The sequence below is a fragment of the Taeniopygia guttata genome, chromosome 5 (genome assembly GCF_048771995.1).
Source record: "Taeniopygia guttata chromosome 5, bTaeGut7.mat, whole genome shotgun sequence".
NCBI classification, from domain to species: domain Eukaryota; kingdom Metazoa; phylum Chordata; class Aves; order Passeriformes; family Estrildidae; genus Taeniopygia; species Taeniopygia guttata.
This window is the reverse complement of record NC_133030.1, coordinates 48,850,211-48,867,707: the sequence shown is the minus strand read 5'-3', so window position 1 is coordinate 48,867,707 and position 17,497 is coordinate 48,850,211. Positions and strand designations below refer to the sequence as shown.

General features: G+C 40.4%; 1 protein-coding gene across 2 annotated transcripts in view; it reads left to right on the top strand.

Moving 5' to 3' along the window:
- The window catches only part of FBLN5 (fibulin 5), a 44,939-nt gene extending 27,862 nt beyond the window's left edge, over positions 1-17,077 (top strand). For both annotated transcript variants that reach the window (XM_012574051.5, XM_072930347.1), the window contains exons 5-11: positions 3,745-3,867; positions 6,598-6,714; positions 7,630-7,749; positions 10,455-10,577; positions 11,151-11,277; positions 14,177-14,372; positions 16,225-17,077. In XM_012574051.5, the coding sequence (XP_012429505.1) occupies positions 3,745-3,867; positions 6,598-6,714; positions 7,630-7,749; positions 10,455-10,577; positions 11,151-11,277; positions 14,177-14,372; positions 16,225-16,386 (968 nt within the window). In that variant the 3' untranslated portion in view covers positions 16,387-17,077. The remainder of the gene's footprint in view (positions 1-3,744; positions 3,868-6,597; positions 6,715-7,629; positions 7,750-10,454; positions 10,578-11,150; positions 11,278-14,176; positions 14,373-16,224) is intronic.
- The last annotated feature ends 420 nt before the right edge of the window (positions 17,078-17,497 follow it).

Sequence of the window (17,497 nt, the reverse complement as noted above, 5' to 3'; positions counted from 1 at the left end):
ATGAAAAGCAAGGAAGAGTTCCCAAAAGATAAATTCTCAGTCCATGAACTACAATGTGGTCAGTGTATCTGTGCTGGCTCCTTGTCCTGCACAGTAACCACCAGGTACTTTAATCTATCTTCACTGAGGACAGATCTAATTTGTATTTCCTTCCCAGTCCATCTCACAGCAATTCTTCTTTGTTGCCACATACTGAGTCAGCTAGCCAAAATCACACGAGGTATCCCTTAACAGTAGCTATTATTAAAGACTAGACTTGTTTGGATGCAGATAAGATTTTCTAGGGATCTTGGTGATGAAATATACTAAAAGCAGATTTGGTACAATGAAAACCATCCTTGGATTATCAGTGATGGGTGACAGCATCTGAGGCTTTCACGGCCCTGATGCTGAGATCATCCATTATCACAATTTGTTAACATCTCTCATGGAGGGCAGTGGGGTTTCTAGGGTTTCTTGCTACCATGCTCTCCTTTAATAACTCTTCTGCTCTCCAGCTGATTAGACTTTACTTTGGGGCTCAGATGACAACTCATTGCAGTACTTCTGTCCATGGTGAAGACTGTGACATAAGTTGTGCTGTGTCAGACACACTCTTCCAAACTTCGGAAAAATGCACCTCAGGGATTTCTTAGCCACATGTGCTATCCTTGCATTGAGTAGGCCTTACAGTTTTTTATTCTCTGAATTTGTTTTATCTGATTTGACTCTACAAAACTATTGAAAATCTATTACCATGTGCAATTAGCATCACAGTTTTGCTCGAGTATTGTGTATGATCCATCACAGAGGCAGAGGTAGTACAAATGGGCTTTGAAGTCCCAGAGCAGGAAGACACCTAAGATTTATGCTTGAATGGGACAGAAATAAGATGTGCAATCAGACAAAGGAATTATTCACACCTTATTGATGAATTGACACGTTCCACTTGCAACCTTTTGCAATTTTCCATTCAAAGAAAAATGCCCTGGAAGTGTTTTGATATAACTTCTATATCTATACATTATAGGCAATCTCTTGAAGTTCTATAGCTAGCTTTCTCCCCAGTGGAAATAATCTGGGATTGCTTGGGATTTTTTTTTTCTTGTTTTCCCTGCCAAATGTCTAGTTTTGACTTTACCAACCGCATCTGCTCTTACTGTATGCTGCACTGTGCAAATGGGCTGGGCAAGACACCCTATGTCTCCCAGGTCTGATATCCTTCATGAAGATATTTAATGTCTGGCCAATTGTTGCACCAATAGTTTTTTTCAGAGCACAAATATCTACTCCCACTTAGTGAGCCCATATAATGTGGATAATCCAGGGCAGACAGCCTGGGATTACACTACCTGGTTCAACTGTGAAGGCTGATTTGCAATAATACTTTATTTGATTGTATTGGCTGTGTCAGTAAGAGTTTAATGGCACCTCATGGTAAGGGGCAATCTTAGAGAATGCCAGACATGAAATACAGAACTGGGTGTGTGCGCTCAAGCCCAATCAAAAAGACTTGCTGCTACCAGTAAAGCTGTTTACACCTGTTGGTTGCATAAAACTTCTTTAGTGAAGTCACTGAAGTACTGTTCAGTGCAAAATGTCATAAGTCAAGGTGTTCTGCATAGACAACTTCAGGATCATCAGGTTTTCTGGCAGAAACTCCACAGGAGGCCTCCATAGTAAAAAATGTTGCATTCAAGTGGAAATATGCTTCCAAATACCACCACAAAAGGTGAAGACTGGGGCTAAGCAAATAAATCTGTTTGTTATAAAGCAAATGGAAGAGGATCAACATCTTACTTCTCTGGAGTGGAGCACAAGCAACAGCTACAAGGATGACTTGGGAACAAAATCAATCCCATAGCCACCTGTTGCTTTATGTGAAAAACATTGTACCCCTGCAAGAAAATGCCCCACAGAAGAGTGGAGGATCTGTTGTCTTCAAACTGTCTTGCTACTATATGTGGTGTGATCATGACCCTAATTTTGTTTTCACTTTGCTTCACCTATTAAAATTACTGGAAGCAGAGAACATGGGAAATTAAAATCTCCTTTTTAAGCTTAGCGCAGACTAGAAAAAGTAGAATTGGCCAGATCCCAATGTACCACTCCTAAAACAATAAGCAAGCATGACAAATAGAAAGCTTTTTCATTTAGAAAACATTAATGTCATTGTAATTAAATTTATGGTTAGATAAAATCTCTGTTCATATACTACCAATTATGTGTGATATGCTATGAAGGGAGGACCCAAATTTTTTAGCTCAATCACAGAAGCAATAGCTGAACTGAACAACATATTTATGACCTATATAGTCTAGACTTGTTATCTTACCCATTTCCCACTTTCCCAACCATTTTGCCAGTCCTCATCTGGCCAATAAATACATGGGAACTGATTTCTGACAGAGTCAATTACCTCTAATTGTGCCCCTCTTATTATCTTACCAGCTTTGACTCACCATAAATTGCCCCGGTAGAGATGTTGGCAAGATAAGAACTCTAGACTCCCTCCATATGTATAATATGTATGTATTTGTTTATATATCTGAACATGTTAGACATGCTGCTGTGGTAGACTGGATCAGTTATTTCACGACTGCTAGGATTGTACAGCTGACAGGCTGGGCTTGCTGCCTTGGGGGCAGATACAGAGATTAATTTCTGCCCTCTGCTGCCTACCCCAGCCCAGGGCATTGGTGAGACACTTTCAGTCATGACCTAACAAAGTCTGGGTTAATAAGAATCAGGGGAGGATCAAGGGAGTAGCATTGCTAGGATGATATAGTGCTTCTGCAAAGGCCAGTGCACAGTATGCTGGAATGAAAAATAGTTTAGGTATCAATAAATAAAACATAGAAATTTAGGTTGGCTGGAAAAATGACACAATTTATCTTTTGGCATTTCCATTTCTGACATCTAGAGGCAAACCTGATGCCTGAAACATCAGGAAAGATATTGAGGAAGGCGTGATTCAAAATGAAATTCTGACTCTGAAAGGCATTTTTAATCAGTTAGGTTCCAGGGTCCTGGCTTATATAAATGTAAAAATGCTATCTACCTCCTTTGCAAAAAAAAAAAAAAAAAAAAGCGGGGGGGGGGAAGCCCACAACAAAAACACCCTAAGGGATTGCAATAAAAACCCAAATACATTAAACCAAATAAAGATGGGAGGGTGGGGGGAGGTGGAAGTTGAAAGAAAATAGTGTTATTGTCAGGAAATTGATTCCAGGGAAGTATACATTTTTTGGTCAGGTAAAGGTTGATTTTTGGTTGAACTTTCTGTCTGAAAAATTACAGTGAGATGGTCTGCATTGGTGGGGGTAGGAAGTTTTATTTTTATGTCTCTGAGTTGTGTTTGTACATCTCTCGAACTCCCCTTCAACTCTTACTTTTCAATGGGGTTGCACAACCCTTTCAACAGCCTCTCCCTAGGACTGAACACTGCCCTATAAAATGGAAATCCAAGGTCAGTGACATAGCAAATGTAGAAATCACAAAAAGTTCAAGAAAATGAGAGACTTCCCTTGAGGAGAAAAACTGAAACACTGGGTCACCTGCAAAACTGAGAGATTTGATGTGCAACCTCAGTTCTCACTGCCCTCAGATATTTATTACTGTGAATTTTCCTTCAGGTTATGGTCATTTCCCCTACTCCTCCAAACTCTGATTCCTTGCAAAGAGGCAGTGTACACATTGTACAATATGAAAAATCTTTTGTTGCTGTTATTTCTAACATTTTCCATCTGTATTTGTGTGTTGCAGATGTGGATGAATGCGCTTCAGACTCTCACCAGTGTAACCCCACCCAGATCTGCATAAATACTGAAGGGGGCTATACCTGTTCATGCACTGAAGGCTACTGGCTGTTAGAAGGCCAGTGTATAGGTAAAATCCTCAATTGCTACAGTATCTGAGTATCTGTGTATGTGTACCTGTGACTCCCTGAATTAATGTCACTAAGCACTTTTGCCAAGTACAGGGTTAAACCTTCAGCTTGTGTCTTTTGTCTCTGTAAGTGCCAATGAGGGCTTTGGCAGAGAGACTCCCTCACGGAACAAAACTGTAGATGTAAATGCCATATGACTAGCATCGTAATAGTGTCATAACTGGGCTTTTCATATTCCCAGTCTGAAGGATTCCCTTTCACGTAAGATCGATTGCAAGCATGTGTGCATAAAGATTTTTGCCCAAACAGACTTGTGCTTTCCTTACTGCGACAGCATGGACCTAAAGGGATCCATATTTGATACCAAGAAATGGGAATGACAGTAAATCCTAAGTCAACCAATTCTTTTGTTTGGGGGTGAGAAAAAATTGCCTCTGAACTGGGTGCCATTTCACGATCTTCCATTTTATTATTCTCCTTGAAACAATGTCCTGTTCATCCTTTTAGCTCAGTCCTGTTGAAAAAATATTGCTCAACAAACAGCACAGGAAAACAAACCTTCCATTTCTCCTCTCCTCCAGCCGTTTTCCCTCACTTGACATGTTCATGGGATGATGATGTAGACGTTAATTTTAGGTACATAGGTAGGACCTAGGAACCAGCATACAACTATTTTAAAGAAAATTTTCCCATTATTAGTTTTTTTCCTGCAGAGCTGGACCATCCTGTAACACCTCCACTGGAAGGAGAACAGGCTTTCCCTGCCCATTCGTCCCTGGAGCATCTCCAGTTACTTTCCAGCTTTCTCCTCCCAAGTACCAATTCTATGAATTCATGGCTGCTTTCCTAACTGCTGCTGACAGCTGCTGTGTAATTCACCAGGCAGGCACCAGGATGAGCCCGTCCAAGCTGGGGTCTGTGAGGCCATAGCCACTTCAGGGAGTCACTGTCTTGTACTTCCCCTGGGATAAGAAGTCTCCAAGGCCCCTGCTCCTTAATCTATGATAAATCAACTTCTCAAAGCTTGTGCTGGGGAATGTACAAGATTTGTGATAGGGTGGTGATGAGGGAGGGAAGGAAGGCAGATTCTGCTCTGCATCACCCATTCTGTTATCCATTTACTTCTCCCAATTACAGGCCAAGTGAAAGGGTTGTGTGCAGCATTCAGGATTTGAACACAAATCTAAAAGACTCTTCTGCCTGATGGTTATAGCAGAGAACTGAAATGGCTGCATTGATGAATTGATTTGAGTACCCACTTATGCTATCTAAAATAAGGAATAACATCAGAGTAGTGCCCGATTTAAGTAATCATGGGGTGGATTATTGCAAGGCAATGTGAAAGAGGAAAAGCAAATTGTGTTTACAATTGCTATATTTTCCCCTACATTTCAAAGAACTCTCAGTTTTCTATACTTATCCTGGCTTTGGAGAAGTGATTTTTGCTGCTATAAAACAGTAAAGCAATACTTACTGTAATCAGAGGACCAAGTTGGGGTTTAGATACAGATTTTTTCCATGCACTGTTAGTAGTGCAGTGGAATTCAGTGGAATTACCAATTATTGTTAGTAAATCACCATTACAAAAACCTACATTTCTATCTGTTGTAATTATCCTGTAAAGTTTACACAGAGAAGCCAGTGCAGCAGTATCGACATGACCAACCCAAAGAGAAGCAACCCTGTAGAAGTCCTTATCCTCAAAATGTAGCACTCTTGAGATAACAGTCCTGCAAAAGACAAAGCATGTACTTAATGTAATGCATTGTGCCAGTGTATTTGGTATTCATTTACTTGAAACCCATGCTATTTTTGCAGGATTTGGTGAAGCCTGCTGGTGGTGTACTCATCACCACCGACCTGCCCTTTAGGTTATCTTGATGACTGCATATAATATACTGGGTTTTCTATTGCATAAATTTAGCTTCAAAGCTTTAACACAGCATTTAAAAAAATCTCCATAAATCAAAACCCAGTTGATACCAAAGGAATTGTTAAGATTTTGAAAGGACAGCTATTCAAGGTGTTATTTTAGTTTTTAGTTCTGAGGCAAAAAATCTTTTAGCACTTACCATCTTACATGCATTTTCTTGTGCTCATAGCACTCAGTTGCATACATTGACAATGCTGCAATTCAGCCCAAACTGCTATTTTGGCATTGAATTAACTGTTTATACAGTCATTTGTAATTTGTCAATTAAAAATACATATAAAAAGAGAATGTGACTATTTGGAAAAATATCTTTCAAAAATGTCCTTACTCAAAAAATAAGCCTGTAGTAACAAACACTGCTGTTCCAGTGAGCAGCTTTGGTATATGTGGAGGCAAAGAAGGTTTCTATTTTGATTCTGCCAAAATTTCGCTGCAATGTTGGCTGTCGTTGTGCTGGCAAGCCTGTGCCAGCTGTCAGGTATCCTTTGAGGGAGCTGCTTAAAGGAACAAACCAAGCTGCCTGATTTAAACTGAAGGTTACAGCAATGCCAATCAATTCATCTGACACACTGGTAGATGCCAGATGTGGATAAATCCACATTACTACATTCTACTGGGGAGAGGTATATTTCAACTCTAACTCCGTGTCTGAATGCCTGGAAGTTTGGCTGTGACATCCATGACCATCGTGCTGGGGTATTTCTGTGTTATCAGTACTGCTGGCTCAGTGTGCTTGCTGCTTTGTACCTCATGAGAAAATGCAGACCACTTCACTTTCCATCCTTCCCACGCACAGACATAGATGAATGTCGCTACGGCTACTGCCAGCAGCTGTGTGCCAACGTGCCCGGTTCCTACTCCTGCACGTGCAACCCCGGCTTCACCCTCAACGACGATGGGAGATCGTGCCAAGGTACGAGTATGGTAAACCGTGGCTGAAATCTTTGGTACCCCCTCAGCCACACCCTTAAAGCTTGCTTGGTTTTTAGAACACAAGTAACCTTCCCAGCATTGTTTTGAAAATGCTCACAGATTTGTCAGACAGATATTTCTGTAGTTTCACAGTACCTCGAAGGAGTTCAGGTGCAACATGGCTGGTGTATCAGGAGAAATACGCACAGAGGCCCAAACCTCAATTCACTCAATTCAGTGGAATTACCAAGTGTTCAGGCACTGAATTTATTATTAAAATCTGAGGTTGTTTGACCCAGCTGAGACAGGAAACCTTCATCAGATCAGTAAATCGGCATCTCCCAAGATCCAGACTGGAGTCCTAAGCATTAGACCACCTTTTGCTGTGATATGCCACCTCAAAGTCAACACAATCTCTTCACAGTCTCCCTAGCAAAGCAGAGAGCATCTTCTCACATGCTGCAGGAGAAGGTCTGTGCTCATGATGCCCAGAAGTTGTTAATGTCCTACAAGGAAAAAAATACTGCTTTTGCTTTAGCCCAAGGTTTCCACAAGGATCCCTCATCATTGCATTATCTTTCTCAGGAAAATCCTGCTGTATTTTTTCTCATTGGTTCAATGGTTTTCAAATTGCAGGATAAGGACAGAAACATTTGTAATAAAAATTTCATCTCCATCTTCCATGTTATTTTTTTAATTGAAGTCATTCCCAAAAGGCTTCACTTCCACACATGTGTTTCCAACATGCTATTCCCAGGCATCAACCTGAATCCAAACAAACAACATTGACTTGGTTATATTTTTCACAACAAATTGTTCCGACTGTACAGCTAATCTCTTTGAAATGCTCTGCAGAAAAAATGAAAATGGAGTTTGGGGAGAAGTCACTGATGAATTTGGCATTGGTTTCCCATAGATGTGAATGAATGTACAAGTGAAAACCCTTGCACTCAGACCTGTGTCAACACCTATGGCTCTTTTCTCTGCCGCTGTGAACCTGGCTATGAACTGGAAGCTGATGGAGTTAACTGCAGCGGTAACTCTCTTATTTACTGTTTTGCTTTCTTTAATTCTATTACATTTACTTTTTTAAAGGCATTGTTTTTACAAACTTTTTAAAAGTTTTTTGCCTTGGTCCATGGTAGCATCAGGATAGCTGCAACTCATATGATCTTCTTTCCAGCTAAAGCATTCAGCAAATACCCAGGAAAGCTCCATGGACAAGAGCCACAAATGGTTTTAAAGAAATAAGCTAAATATTCAAAAGCTCCAAGGTAACAGCAAAACATAAGAAAGCACTTTGTAATGCTGAACAGGAAGCTTTATTAGAGCAAGTAGAGATAGTCTGAGGACATTCTTCCATGATTAAAGAAATAGTTTATATAAAGCACTTTTCCATTTGTCTGTTGAATGCATGTATTTCCCTTGCTCTTAACGACTGCTCACTTCTGCCTGAAAATTTCCCCAGTTTCCCCTGTATGGCTCTGGCTTCACTTTAAGGCAGTAATATATGATTTCTTAGTACAGTTATTGCTGACCTGTTCAGCACACAGCAGAATAAATTGTGCTTATGTCACTGCAATTTTTCCTCTTTGGTTTTTGTTTTTACTTTATTATTTTATTTTAATTGAAGGAAAAACTTATTTTTTTGCTTATTGTACCATCAGCCTGATAAAATTAGAAAATTCAGCCAATATTTCTTGGAAGAAAAATGCACTGGAAGATATTTGTGTTTTCACTTAAAGTAAACAGATGTAATATGCTGTTTCTGAGACAGAAGACATGTGAGATGCAGTGTACATAATTAGTGTTTTCCAAGATATTTTTCCTGCTAATCTCCTTGCTATAAGGGGAAGAACAAATATTAAATATCTAAAGGGTCTTAAGAATTAAACACCTAACTTAGTGTTCTGCATCCTGATGGATTTTCTTCTTCTAAGTTAGACTCCTGAATGTTTTTTATGTGTTCACCTCCTGAGCTACGTGGAGGTGTGAACCAGTAGGTTCATTGCCATGCTCAATAAGGTGGTGCTTGAGCCTCATCCATGTCTGAGAGCTAAGCCAGCAAAATGGTCTTTCCACCAACCAGATATAGACCAGAAAATCTTTTCCGGACAATCTTGCACAAGAAATGTTTGACAAAGCAGGTCAAGTTTCTCTGGATGAGCTTCTTCCACTTCACCACAATCACTAGACATCTGAGGCTCAAAAGGGAATGCCTGGTTAGGAGGACACTCTTAAGAGACACCCAGGATTCAGATTTACTTCAACAGGAGTGGGGATATTCCATGGCCTAGCAGCCAACTTACCTTGAAGCTGGGAGACATTCTTGCCCCAATTCAAGGAGAGAGGCAGAGATTTCAACCTGGCTTTCCCAACATCATCATTATTTTCTAATCACAGAGGTCCTCCAAGTGCATTAGATGTGCCCTGAAATTACAACCACCTTGTTGTCTGCACACAGTCAGCCAGGAGAATGCCAGGAGTGTTTAGGAACACTGTGGGCTCAGTGTCCCTCAGCACCTGACAGCAGCCAAACACCAATATGCTGGAGCTCTGGGCTAGGATGCCAGAGGGTGGCTGATATCTCGGCCACTTTATGGAGTCAGACCTCAGTCCATGTAGTTTCAGGAAGGTGTTTGTTTCAGTGAACTCACTGGGGACAAACTCACACAGTAAAAGGACTATGTAGGTGTAGAGTTCCTTTCATCTCCCTTTTGAGAAGCTGATTTCAGCCCTAAAGCTGCCTGGATATATTTGGACTTCAAATACTTTCCAATCCATCTGCACAAAACACCAGAAGTGGATAAATGGGTTGAGCCCAAGTTAGAAGAAAGGGAAATTCAGTCTGAAGAGTAAAAGTGGTTTTGCTGGGAGAGTCAACATGTCAGAGCTGGGAGTAAGACCTTAGGAGTTCCTGGCTGGGGCTCTGGCCTTTGTTTCTTTCTTCCCCTGAACGGGGAAATAAGGAAATGATTAGTGGCAGCCTCCCTCGGCCTAGTGCCTTTGCATGTGTTTTCCCCTCAGTCAGCCATGCCTCCATGTGCACCTCTGAAGTTTGTCTTTCTCACTTGAGCACAGCTCTGCAGAACACAATGACTGGTCAATTCATGAGTGCAAGGGGGAAAGAGCACAATCAGATACTTGACAGACTGCTTAGCTTCCTAGGTATCTGGGAGGGGGCTGGACCTTCCAGTGGGTCTGACCCAGGCTGGGATGTGCTCTTGTAGTCTTGCTGGAATGACTTGGAAGTAACTGACTAGCGGCTAAAAAACATGAAACAAACAGGGCTGGCTGCAGGAGTTCTGCTGGAACTCATGTGGCCCTGGGAATGTGAAGCTTGCTCTCCAATGAAGGGAAAAAAATAAAATAAAATAAAACTGCAGCCAAGTCTTTCCTTTTAAATTACAGTTGCAGCTTTGTTGTCAGAGTATCTCTGACGTAAAACAGAAATGAAAACATGGCCAGCTGGTGACAGGTATTAGAAAAGAAAAATAAATAATTAAAAGCCATACATTGTGTTCAGCAGCAGCTTTGGTTTCCTTAGGAAAAAAGTGTTCAATGAAGAACTTGTTGTATAGCATTTTGTCAGGTTGCTGCAGAGTTCTAGGGAGCTGGAGAGTGCCAGCCTAGCTGAGGTAATGAGCAGGTAATCTGGGTGGCCATCTGCCTGCAGGACTGCTCTTCTGACAGTGAAGCCAAAGGCTTTACTAAACTTTGGTTTTTGTTTTACCGCTGCAGACATGGATGAATGCAGCTTCTCAGAGTTCCTCTGCCAGCACGAATGTGTGAACGGGCCTGGTTCTTACTACTGCACCTGTCCTTCGGGCTATAACTTGCTTGACGACAGTAGAAGCTGCCAAGGTAACATTTCTGCACTGATTAAAACCCATGGGGACCAGAAAGTAGATCCTGTGTCTTGAAAGGTTTTCAAGAATTGAGATGCTTGGTCTTGGCCTTGCACAGTGAAATACTTGTAGGGGTCAGTTATGCCATTCTGGTAAGAATGTCACCACGTGAATATTCCTGCTGAGGCGAACTGGTGTGTTGTTTTAAGTAAGATTTTATTGGCTAGGAAGCAGCTACACAGGAAAGACCTTAAATGTTCTCCCCTCTGCTGTACACCTCTACTTACTTTTCCCATTCTCTAAGGTTGGAGAGTTTGAGCAACCAATTCCTTTCTTTTTTTTTTTCTTTTTTTTTTTTTTTTTTTTTTTTCTTTTTGCAGCATTTAGCATGTGGGAGCACTCTAATTAGCAGAAGTGAATGGAGTAAAAACTGATCTTAAAAGACAGCACAGTTTAAAAAGGGCCATCTCTCACAGTGCAAGAGTTTTATGAATTTTGGGCAACTCTTTGAGCTGGAAACCAACTTGTAGGAGTGGTGTCCTGTACATATTTCCCTGTTTTAGCCATTCTCTCCTTCCTTGTGTTTTAGATATCAATGAATGTGAAATCAGAAACTTCACCTGCACTTCACAGCAAACATGTTTCAATATCCCAGGAGAATATAAATGTTTAGACCCAGTACGATGTGAGGAGCCTTATCTCCAGATTAATGAGAAGTGAGTAACATACCCACAGCCACAAAAGCAAATTCTATCTGTGAAAGTTGTATCTAAGGTAAACCAAAGAAGCTGCAATTTTACACTACAGCCATGAAGTCTGTCTAAAGAGCTATATATACATTCTATTGCTAAATTTACTACTGGTAAACTGTATAAAAATAATAAATTGCAATTCCTTACCAGGTTACCAGGTGTGATGTGATATGATTTGGTATGATATGATATGCTATGATATATCATACTCAGATGTATGTGAAGTCAGACTGGAAAAACAGCTATCAGTTAGTTGAGAAAACAGCAAGGCTTGTGATGCAATGAGACATTTACTTACATTACTAACTGACTTCATATATGTTTAAATGCAACCTGTTTATTAGTAGTGATATTTCCTGCAAACCATAACTAGTTTAGCTTAGCAAGTACTTTAAAATATTAGATGATAGTTAGAGCAGGATACAAATAGTTTCTTATTGCTTAAAGGTTAAAAGTTCTGACTAGTTCACAGACTGATCCACCTTGTCCAGAAATCGGGTATGTCTGGATGGAGCTGTTAGTACTGTTACTGTCTCAACTGGGAATCATTTGAGCAAGCAAACAATAACCTTACATTTCTAAAACCAGCCTGTTTCTATTACATCTGTATGTATTTGTGGGGGCTCAAAATATTTCAGTTCCAGACAGTATACTGCAGTCCTCATTATTTAATCCACAATGTTTGCACTAAACCAAATAATTACTTGGTAGCCTCATCTATTTTATAGAAAGGCAAGAGATTAATAATTATCTTCTTTCATTTAGAATTTATGAGTCTATTTACATTGTTTTCTGAACTAGGGCAGATGAAGAGTGGACACACAGTGTCTGTCTAGTTCTGGGTTTTTCTACCTTGGTGTTAGAGTCAGACTGGAATTTGAAATAACTGAATCCTCTGTATCTAAATTCCCCAGAGCCCAGCTACAGAGTCCTTGCAGAGCAGCTTGCACCAGAACGTGATCTCTGAGCTTTGTGTTTGGTGGCTTTGGCTCATGTCTAGATGGGCCTGCACTTAATTTGTGAATGTCCAGAAGTGATCAGTATAAAAGCCAAGTGAATTCCTTGCATCTGTGTTTTCTGTGGAAGGAATTGGGTGTTCATAATGCCAGGAGTTTCTTGATGGGGACATGCCAGATGCACTGTCTGAAATTGATGTCAGCAGTGGAGGTTATAGAAAAAAATAGTGAAAAAGACCCTTGCCCAGCAAATTCCCCCAACATGGCTTTTATAAAGGGATATCCTGCTTTACAACTTCCTTAGAGTTCTCTGAAGAAATCACCAGCATGTGGCTAGGGCACATGGACTGATGCAGTCTGTTTGAATTTCCAAAGGCTTCTGAAAAGACCCTCACAAAGTTATTATGGAAATTAAGCAGTCATACGTAACAGAGAAAAGTTCCTGGAATAGGAGAATAAGAAGCTAAAAAATAAAAATTAAACAGAGGATAGTATTGAATTGTCAACTTTCATGCTGAATTTCTGCAGAGATCTGAGCTAGACCTACTTGGTCCATCATAAACAACCTGGGGAAAAGAATAAACCATGAGATGGGCAAAGTCTGCAACAATATCTGAAGACAGTAGATAAAAGAGTGGATAGAGAAATATTACAGAATAAGCCTTAATGACTGTACAATAAAAATGATGGAAGTCAGTGTTGATGAATTTAAAGTAAAAATAAAATCCCAAATTCACAAATTAAATAAGAACCATTGATTTGATCATAATCCATGCAAACTGAGATTTGAGGGTTCTAGTTCCATGATCTGCAGTACTCACTAGAGGTCAGAAAAGCAATCTGAATTTCAAATGTTAATAGGTAAAGAATATCCTTGGAGCACATGCTATTGTGTACCACATCTTTGTGACTGCGCAGTTCCTTCCCCTCCTGTCAAAAGAAATACAACTGGATAAAGGTTCATAAGAAGCAATGAGGATTATCAAAAGTATGAAATAGCTTCCTTATGGATAACAGCCAAATTAGAACAGTTGAGCCATGAACAGGGTCAAATATGAAGCCCTGAGATGGGTGAGGAGGATGAACAGGGACTGACTGCTCTCCTTCCAGGTGAACAGCTGGGAGCATCAGATAAACCCAGAAAGAGGCCATGCAAAGAGAGATGAAGGGGACTGTGGGGCTTCTGACCACACGGGACTGTGGATGCCAAACATTCATGTGGGAAGCTGGAAAAGCTCATGGATAAGAAATGCATTAATTGCTGACAAATAGAAAGAAGAAATTTTTGTTTCAAGGATTCCCTAAGTCACAATAAATTGGAGACTGTTGGTGGAAGTGTCATATGTTTGTTGTATGTATCCTCTTCTTCCTTAAGGCTCTGCATTTGATGTTAGAGCTTTGGTTTTATCCAGGATGTCTACTGCATGTTTTCATGTAGTATACAAAATATAGTGAAACAAAAATCACTACTGTTTATGTAATTCTATCAGTGAAATGATTTAATAATATTCTGGGGACAGTTCAGTTTTAAATGACTATCAGAACAAACATGTACAGGCTATTCTACACCTGCAGGCCCGCTTCAAAGAAAGTTCACATTTTTGAGTAATCTAAGGAGAACACCAAGGTATTTTGGCCGAGAAGACAAGAAAAAGGAGGCAGGATATAGGCCAGAACAACAATACAGAAAATGCTAAAAGGGAGAAAATGCATTACAAGTTTCATTGATTCTTTTAGCTGATCAACAACATTATTTGTTTATTTATTTATGCACCTATATTAGCATATAAAGAATCAAATATTACAGCAATTAATATTAAAAATATTTCATAATAAATATTTAATATTAAATATTAATATTTAATATTTAAAAACCCCTTGCTGACAATTCTATTTCTGACAACCAGCCGCTGCATGTGTCCAGCTGAAAACCCTGGGTGCCGAGATCAGCCGTTCACCATCCTGTACAGAGTGATGGATATGGTGTCTGGGAGGTCTGTGCCTTCCGATATTTTTCAGATGCAAGCAACAACTCGCTACCCTGGAGCCTATTACATCTTCCAAATCAAGTCAGGGAACGAGGGCAGGGAATTCTACATGCGGGTAAGTCTAGTGCTGACTGGGGGAAAACATGGAGTATCTTGTCCTTAGCTGAATGTGTGATAGCACAACTGAGCTTTTTGTGACTATCACTTAAACCTTCATTATGAGGCTTTTTTTTTTACACACAGATGTGCAGAGCAGTGTGCTGATCTGCAGGAACTGCTGGATCTCTCAGGAGAGTAACCTACCCAAAGCAAACATGCCTCTCCTATGAGACAGTAGGTTTAGGAAAGCCCAGAACTGTGCCCATGTCTAATAGCTCAGGTTTCCCAAGCTCAAGAGAAACTATTGTGCCAAACTGTTTGATGGACAATCAATAACTGTCACCAAAAGACTCAATCTTTCTTGTCTGTTTTATTAAACCTTTTCATTGGAAATTGAAAAACATGAAAATCAAAAAAGTAATCAAAAACCCCACCCCTTTATGCCAACATAAAGGTTTCTGGAGTCTTTGATTTCATTTGTTATGATTTTTTTTCACTGAGAAGATACATATTATGTAGACAATCTTAGAGAAAAGGTAATTACCTGAGATTTTAAAATTTGTTCTCCTCAGAAGATCTCTGTGTTCCCCAGTTATCTTTGGCACACCACCAAGATGCAGAGATTACAGGGGTGTCTGCAGAGAATGAGGCACATGCACAAGGGATGTGACTCTCAGGAGGTTGATTTTCAGGCCCACACAAAACCTGGCTCTGACATCCACATTGAGTCCTGTTCTGTGGCTACTGAAGGTTCCCATCCCTCACGGACACGGGTACTGGGATAGATTCCAGGACATATTTCTCACAAGAATCTCGGATGCCCACTGTAAGAAAATAAAAATGTTTCAAAATACTGAATTGACAAGCAGTCCCATTACAATCATTTATATCTCACAAGAGCTTTCCTGTTGCAAAGCCATTACTGATCCCACTGACTTTTTGCCCTCATTTGAGCCAATCTAGCAGGTGCTCCCAGCATCATCCCCATTGCCCGAGCAATGTTCCAGTGATTCACCACGCAGCCATTCTCTGGCCAGTGGGAGGGCATGGCCAGCTGGGAGGGACACTGTGCCCTTGCTGGGGCACCAGGACCCGGCCTGGCACGGACCAGGCAACATGCCTAGCACCTCCTCATGGCTGTGTCAGCCTTCTTTGATCAAAGGTAACAAACACCCAGTTTTGAGGTAGAACTGGACAGGTAAAGCAGGACCCACTGTGCCTATGTAAGCTCCCGATGGAAAACAAACTGCAGTTGGTTTTAACATCAGCAGCTTTGATTTTTAAATGCACGTAATCCACTGGTCTGGTCAGATAATGCAAAGGCCTGCTTCCATTTAATAAAAGACTGGTTTTCTGAAGTGCCATTGAATATTCAAAGCTCTCTTTGGAGCGTAAGGTTTGTCCCATTCACATTCACAATGTACCACAAACCCAGACCCCATTCACATGGGAACACCTGTTCTCCACGTTCTTTAACAAAAGCCCTTCTGGGTGTCTGCTGCTTCACAGTAACTTTACATCAAACTAAAGAGTACTTCAAACAAACAAACAAACAAAAAGGTATCGTTATATGTTTATACCCTTAATCCATGTTTTCATTTTTTAATTCTTTGGGCAATAGCAAGTGTCTATGTTCAGTAGCTACTTTAATTTGCAGGGCTCCCAAAGGCTCTACAAACTCTAGAAGGTGACAGCTCACACTGAAAAGAAGCCAAATGCTGAAATGAAACTCTGCCCTATCAGTTGCAGTGGTTTCAAACGATGAAACAGAAAACACCTATTTTGGCTGCTCTAAGACTGTAGTGAGACAGTAGTTTTGAAGAACTAGTTTTGGCAATCTCACTTGCTTTCTCTTGTTTTATGCACAGCAAACGGGACCAATCAGTGCTACTCTGGTGATGACCCGGCCCGTGAAGGGGCCCCGCACTGTCGAGTTGGACTTGGAAATGATCACTGTTAACACCGTCATCAACTTCAGAGGAAGCTCTGTCATCCGGCTGAGGATATTTGTATCACAGTACTCCTTCTAAACCTCGAGTTTGTGCCCTGGAAATGTTAAGCCAAAAGAGACAGTTCCTCCTCTGCAGAACTCTCTCCTCAAAAGCCAGTACCTATAGCAGCTCCAGACCAAATCACTATTTCCACAGACCCGGTGACCTATGCCTGTCTAGAGGCCTCTTCATACACAGTCCCAACCAGGATGCAAACATCTGAAGATCCCAATGATTGTCTGTGTGGTCATGTATTTTAAGGACTCTTCTTCTCACTGTAAACACTTCTAGGGCATGAGTCTATGTGAAAGACTGTGAACCTTTGTAGCTCTAAGGCTGCTTAGCAGAAAGCACCAAAAAAACTGAGGAAAAAGCTGGCTTTTGCAATCTTGCCTTTTTAAAATTTTTTTTCATTGTAAATGAAAAGCAGACAAACAAGCAGAAACAGAAACAAAAAAACCCACCTATTGAAACAAGGGACCTCAGAAGTCCCAGTTTGCATTCCCAATTATCTCTGGAATTATCAGTCAGGCACTTTGTTTCAATTCACCCCACATTTTTCTTAGTTTCACCTGGTTTTTATCAGTCTATTTTATAGTTAAAATTAATTGTAAATTCATTCCAAAAAATGTGTTGTACTATGTAATCTTTTGCTTTCTGACAAAGTGTCACATATTTGGGTTCCTTTCTGTATTAAATCTTCCTATATAACAGAGTTCATAGAAATCTATCACTGGATGGTGTGTTTTACAACATTTAGGATTTTATGCTTATTTACACTCAAGATCTTTGACACAAACCTCCACTGCCAGAATAGTGTGCAGCATAAGTTTAGAGCAGCATAACTTTAAAGCAGATAAAAATCAGAATTTTATTTTCCCTGTTTTCCTGAGTATAATAGTTACAAACAGTTTGTAATGGCTACAAGGTAGTAATACTACCTCTGTAGTTACGGCTGCAATTAATCTCCTGTTGAAAGACAGGTCAGACCTGTCCAAATTCCTTCAGAAAATATTAATTTTTTTTTTTCACTTGCAATCTCTCTCCTATACTCCTAACATGGGGGGAAATAGCTGAAAAGGAGTAGGACCAGTCTTATTCATGCTTCTACCACAAAGCAGACCAGAGTATACCAGTACCCAAGTCTCAA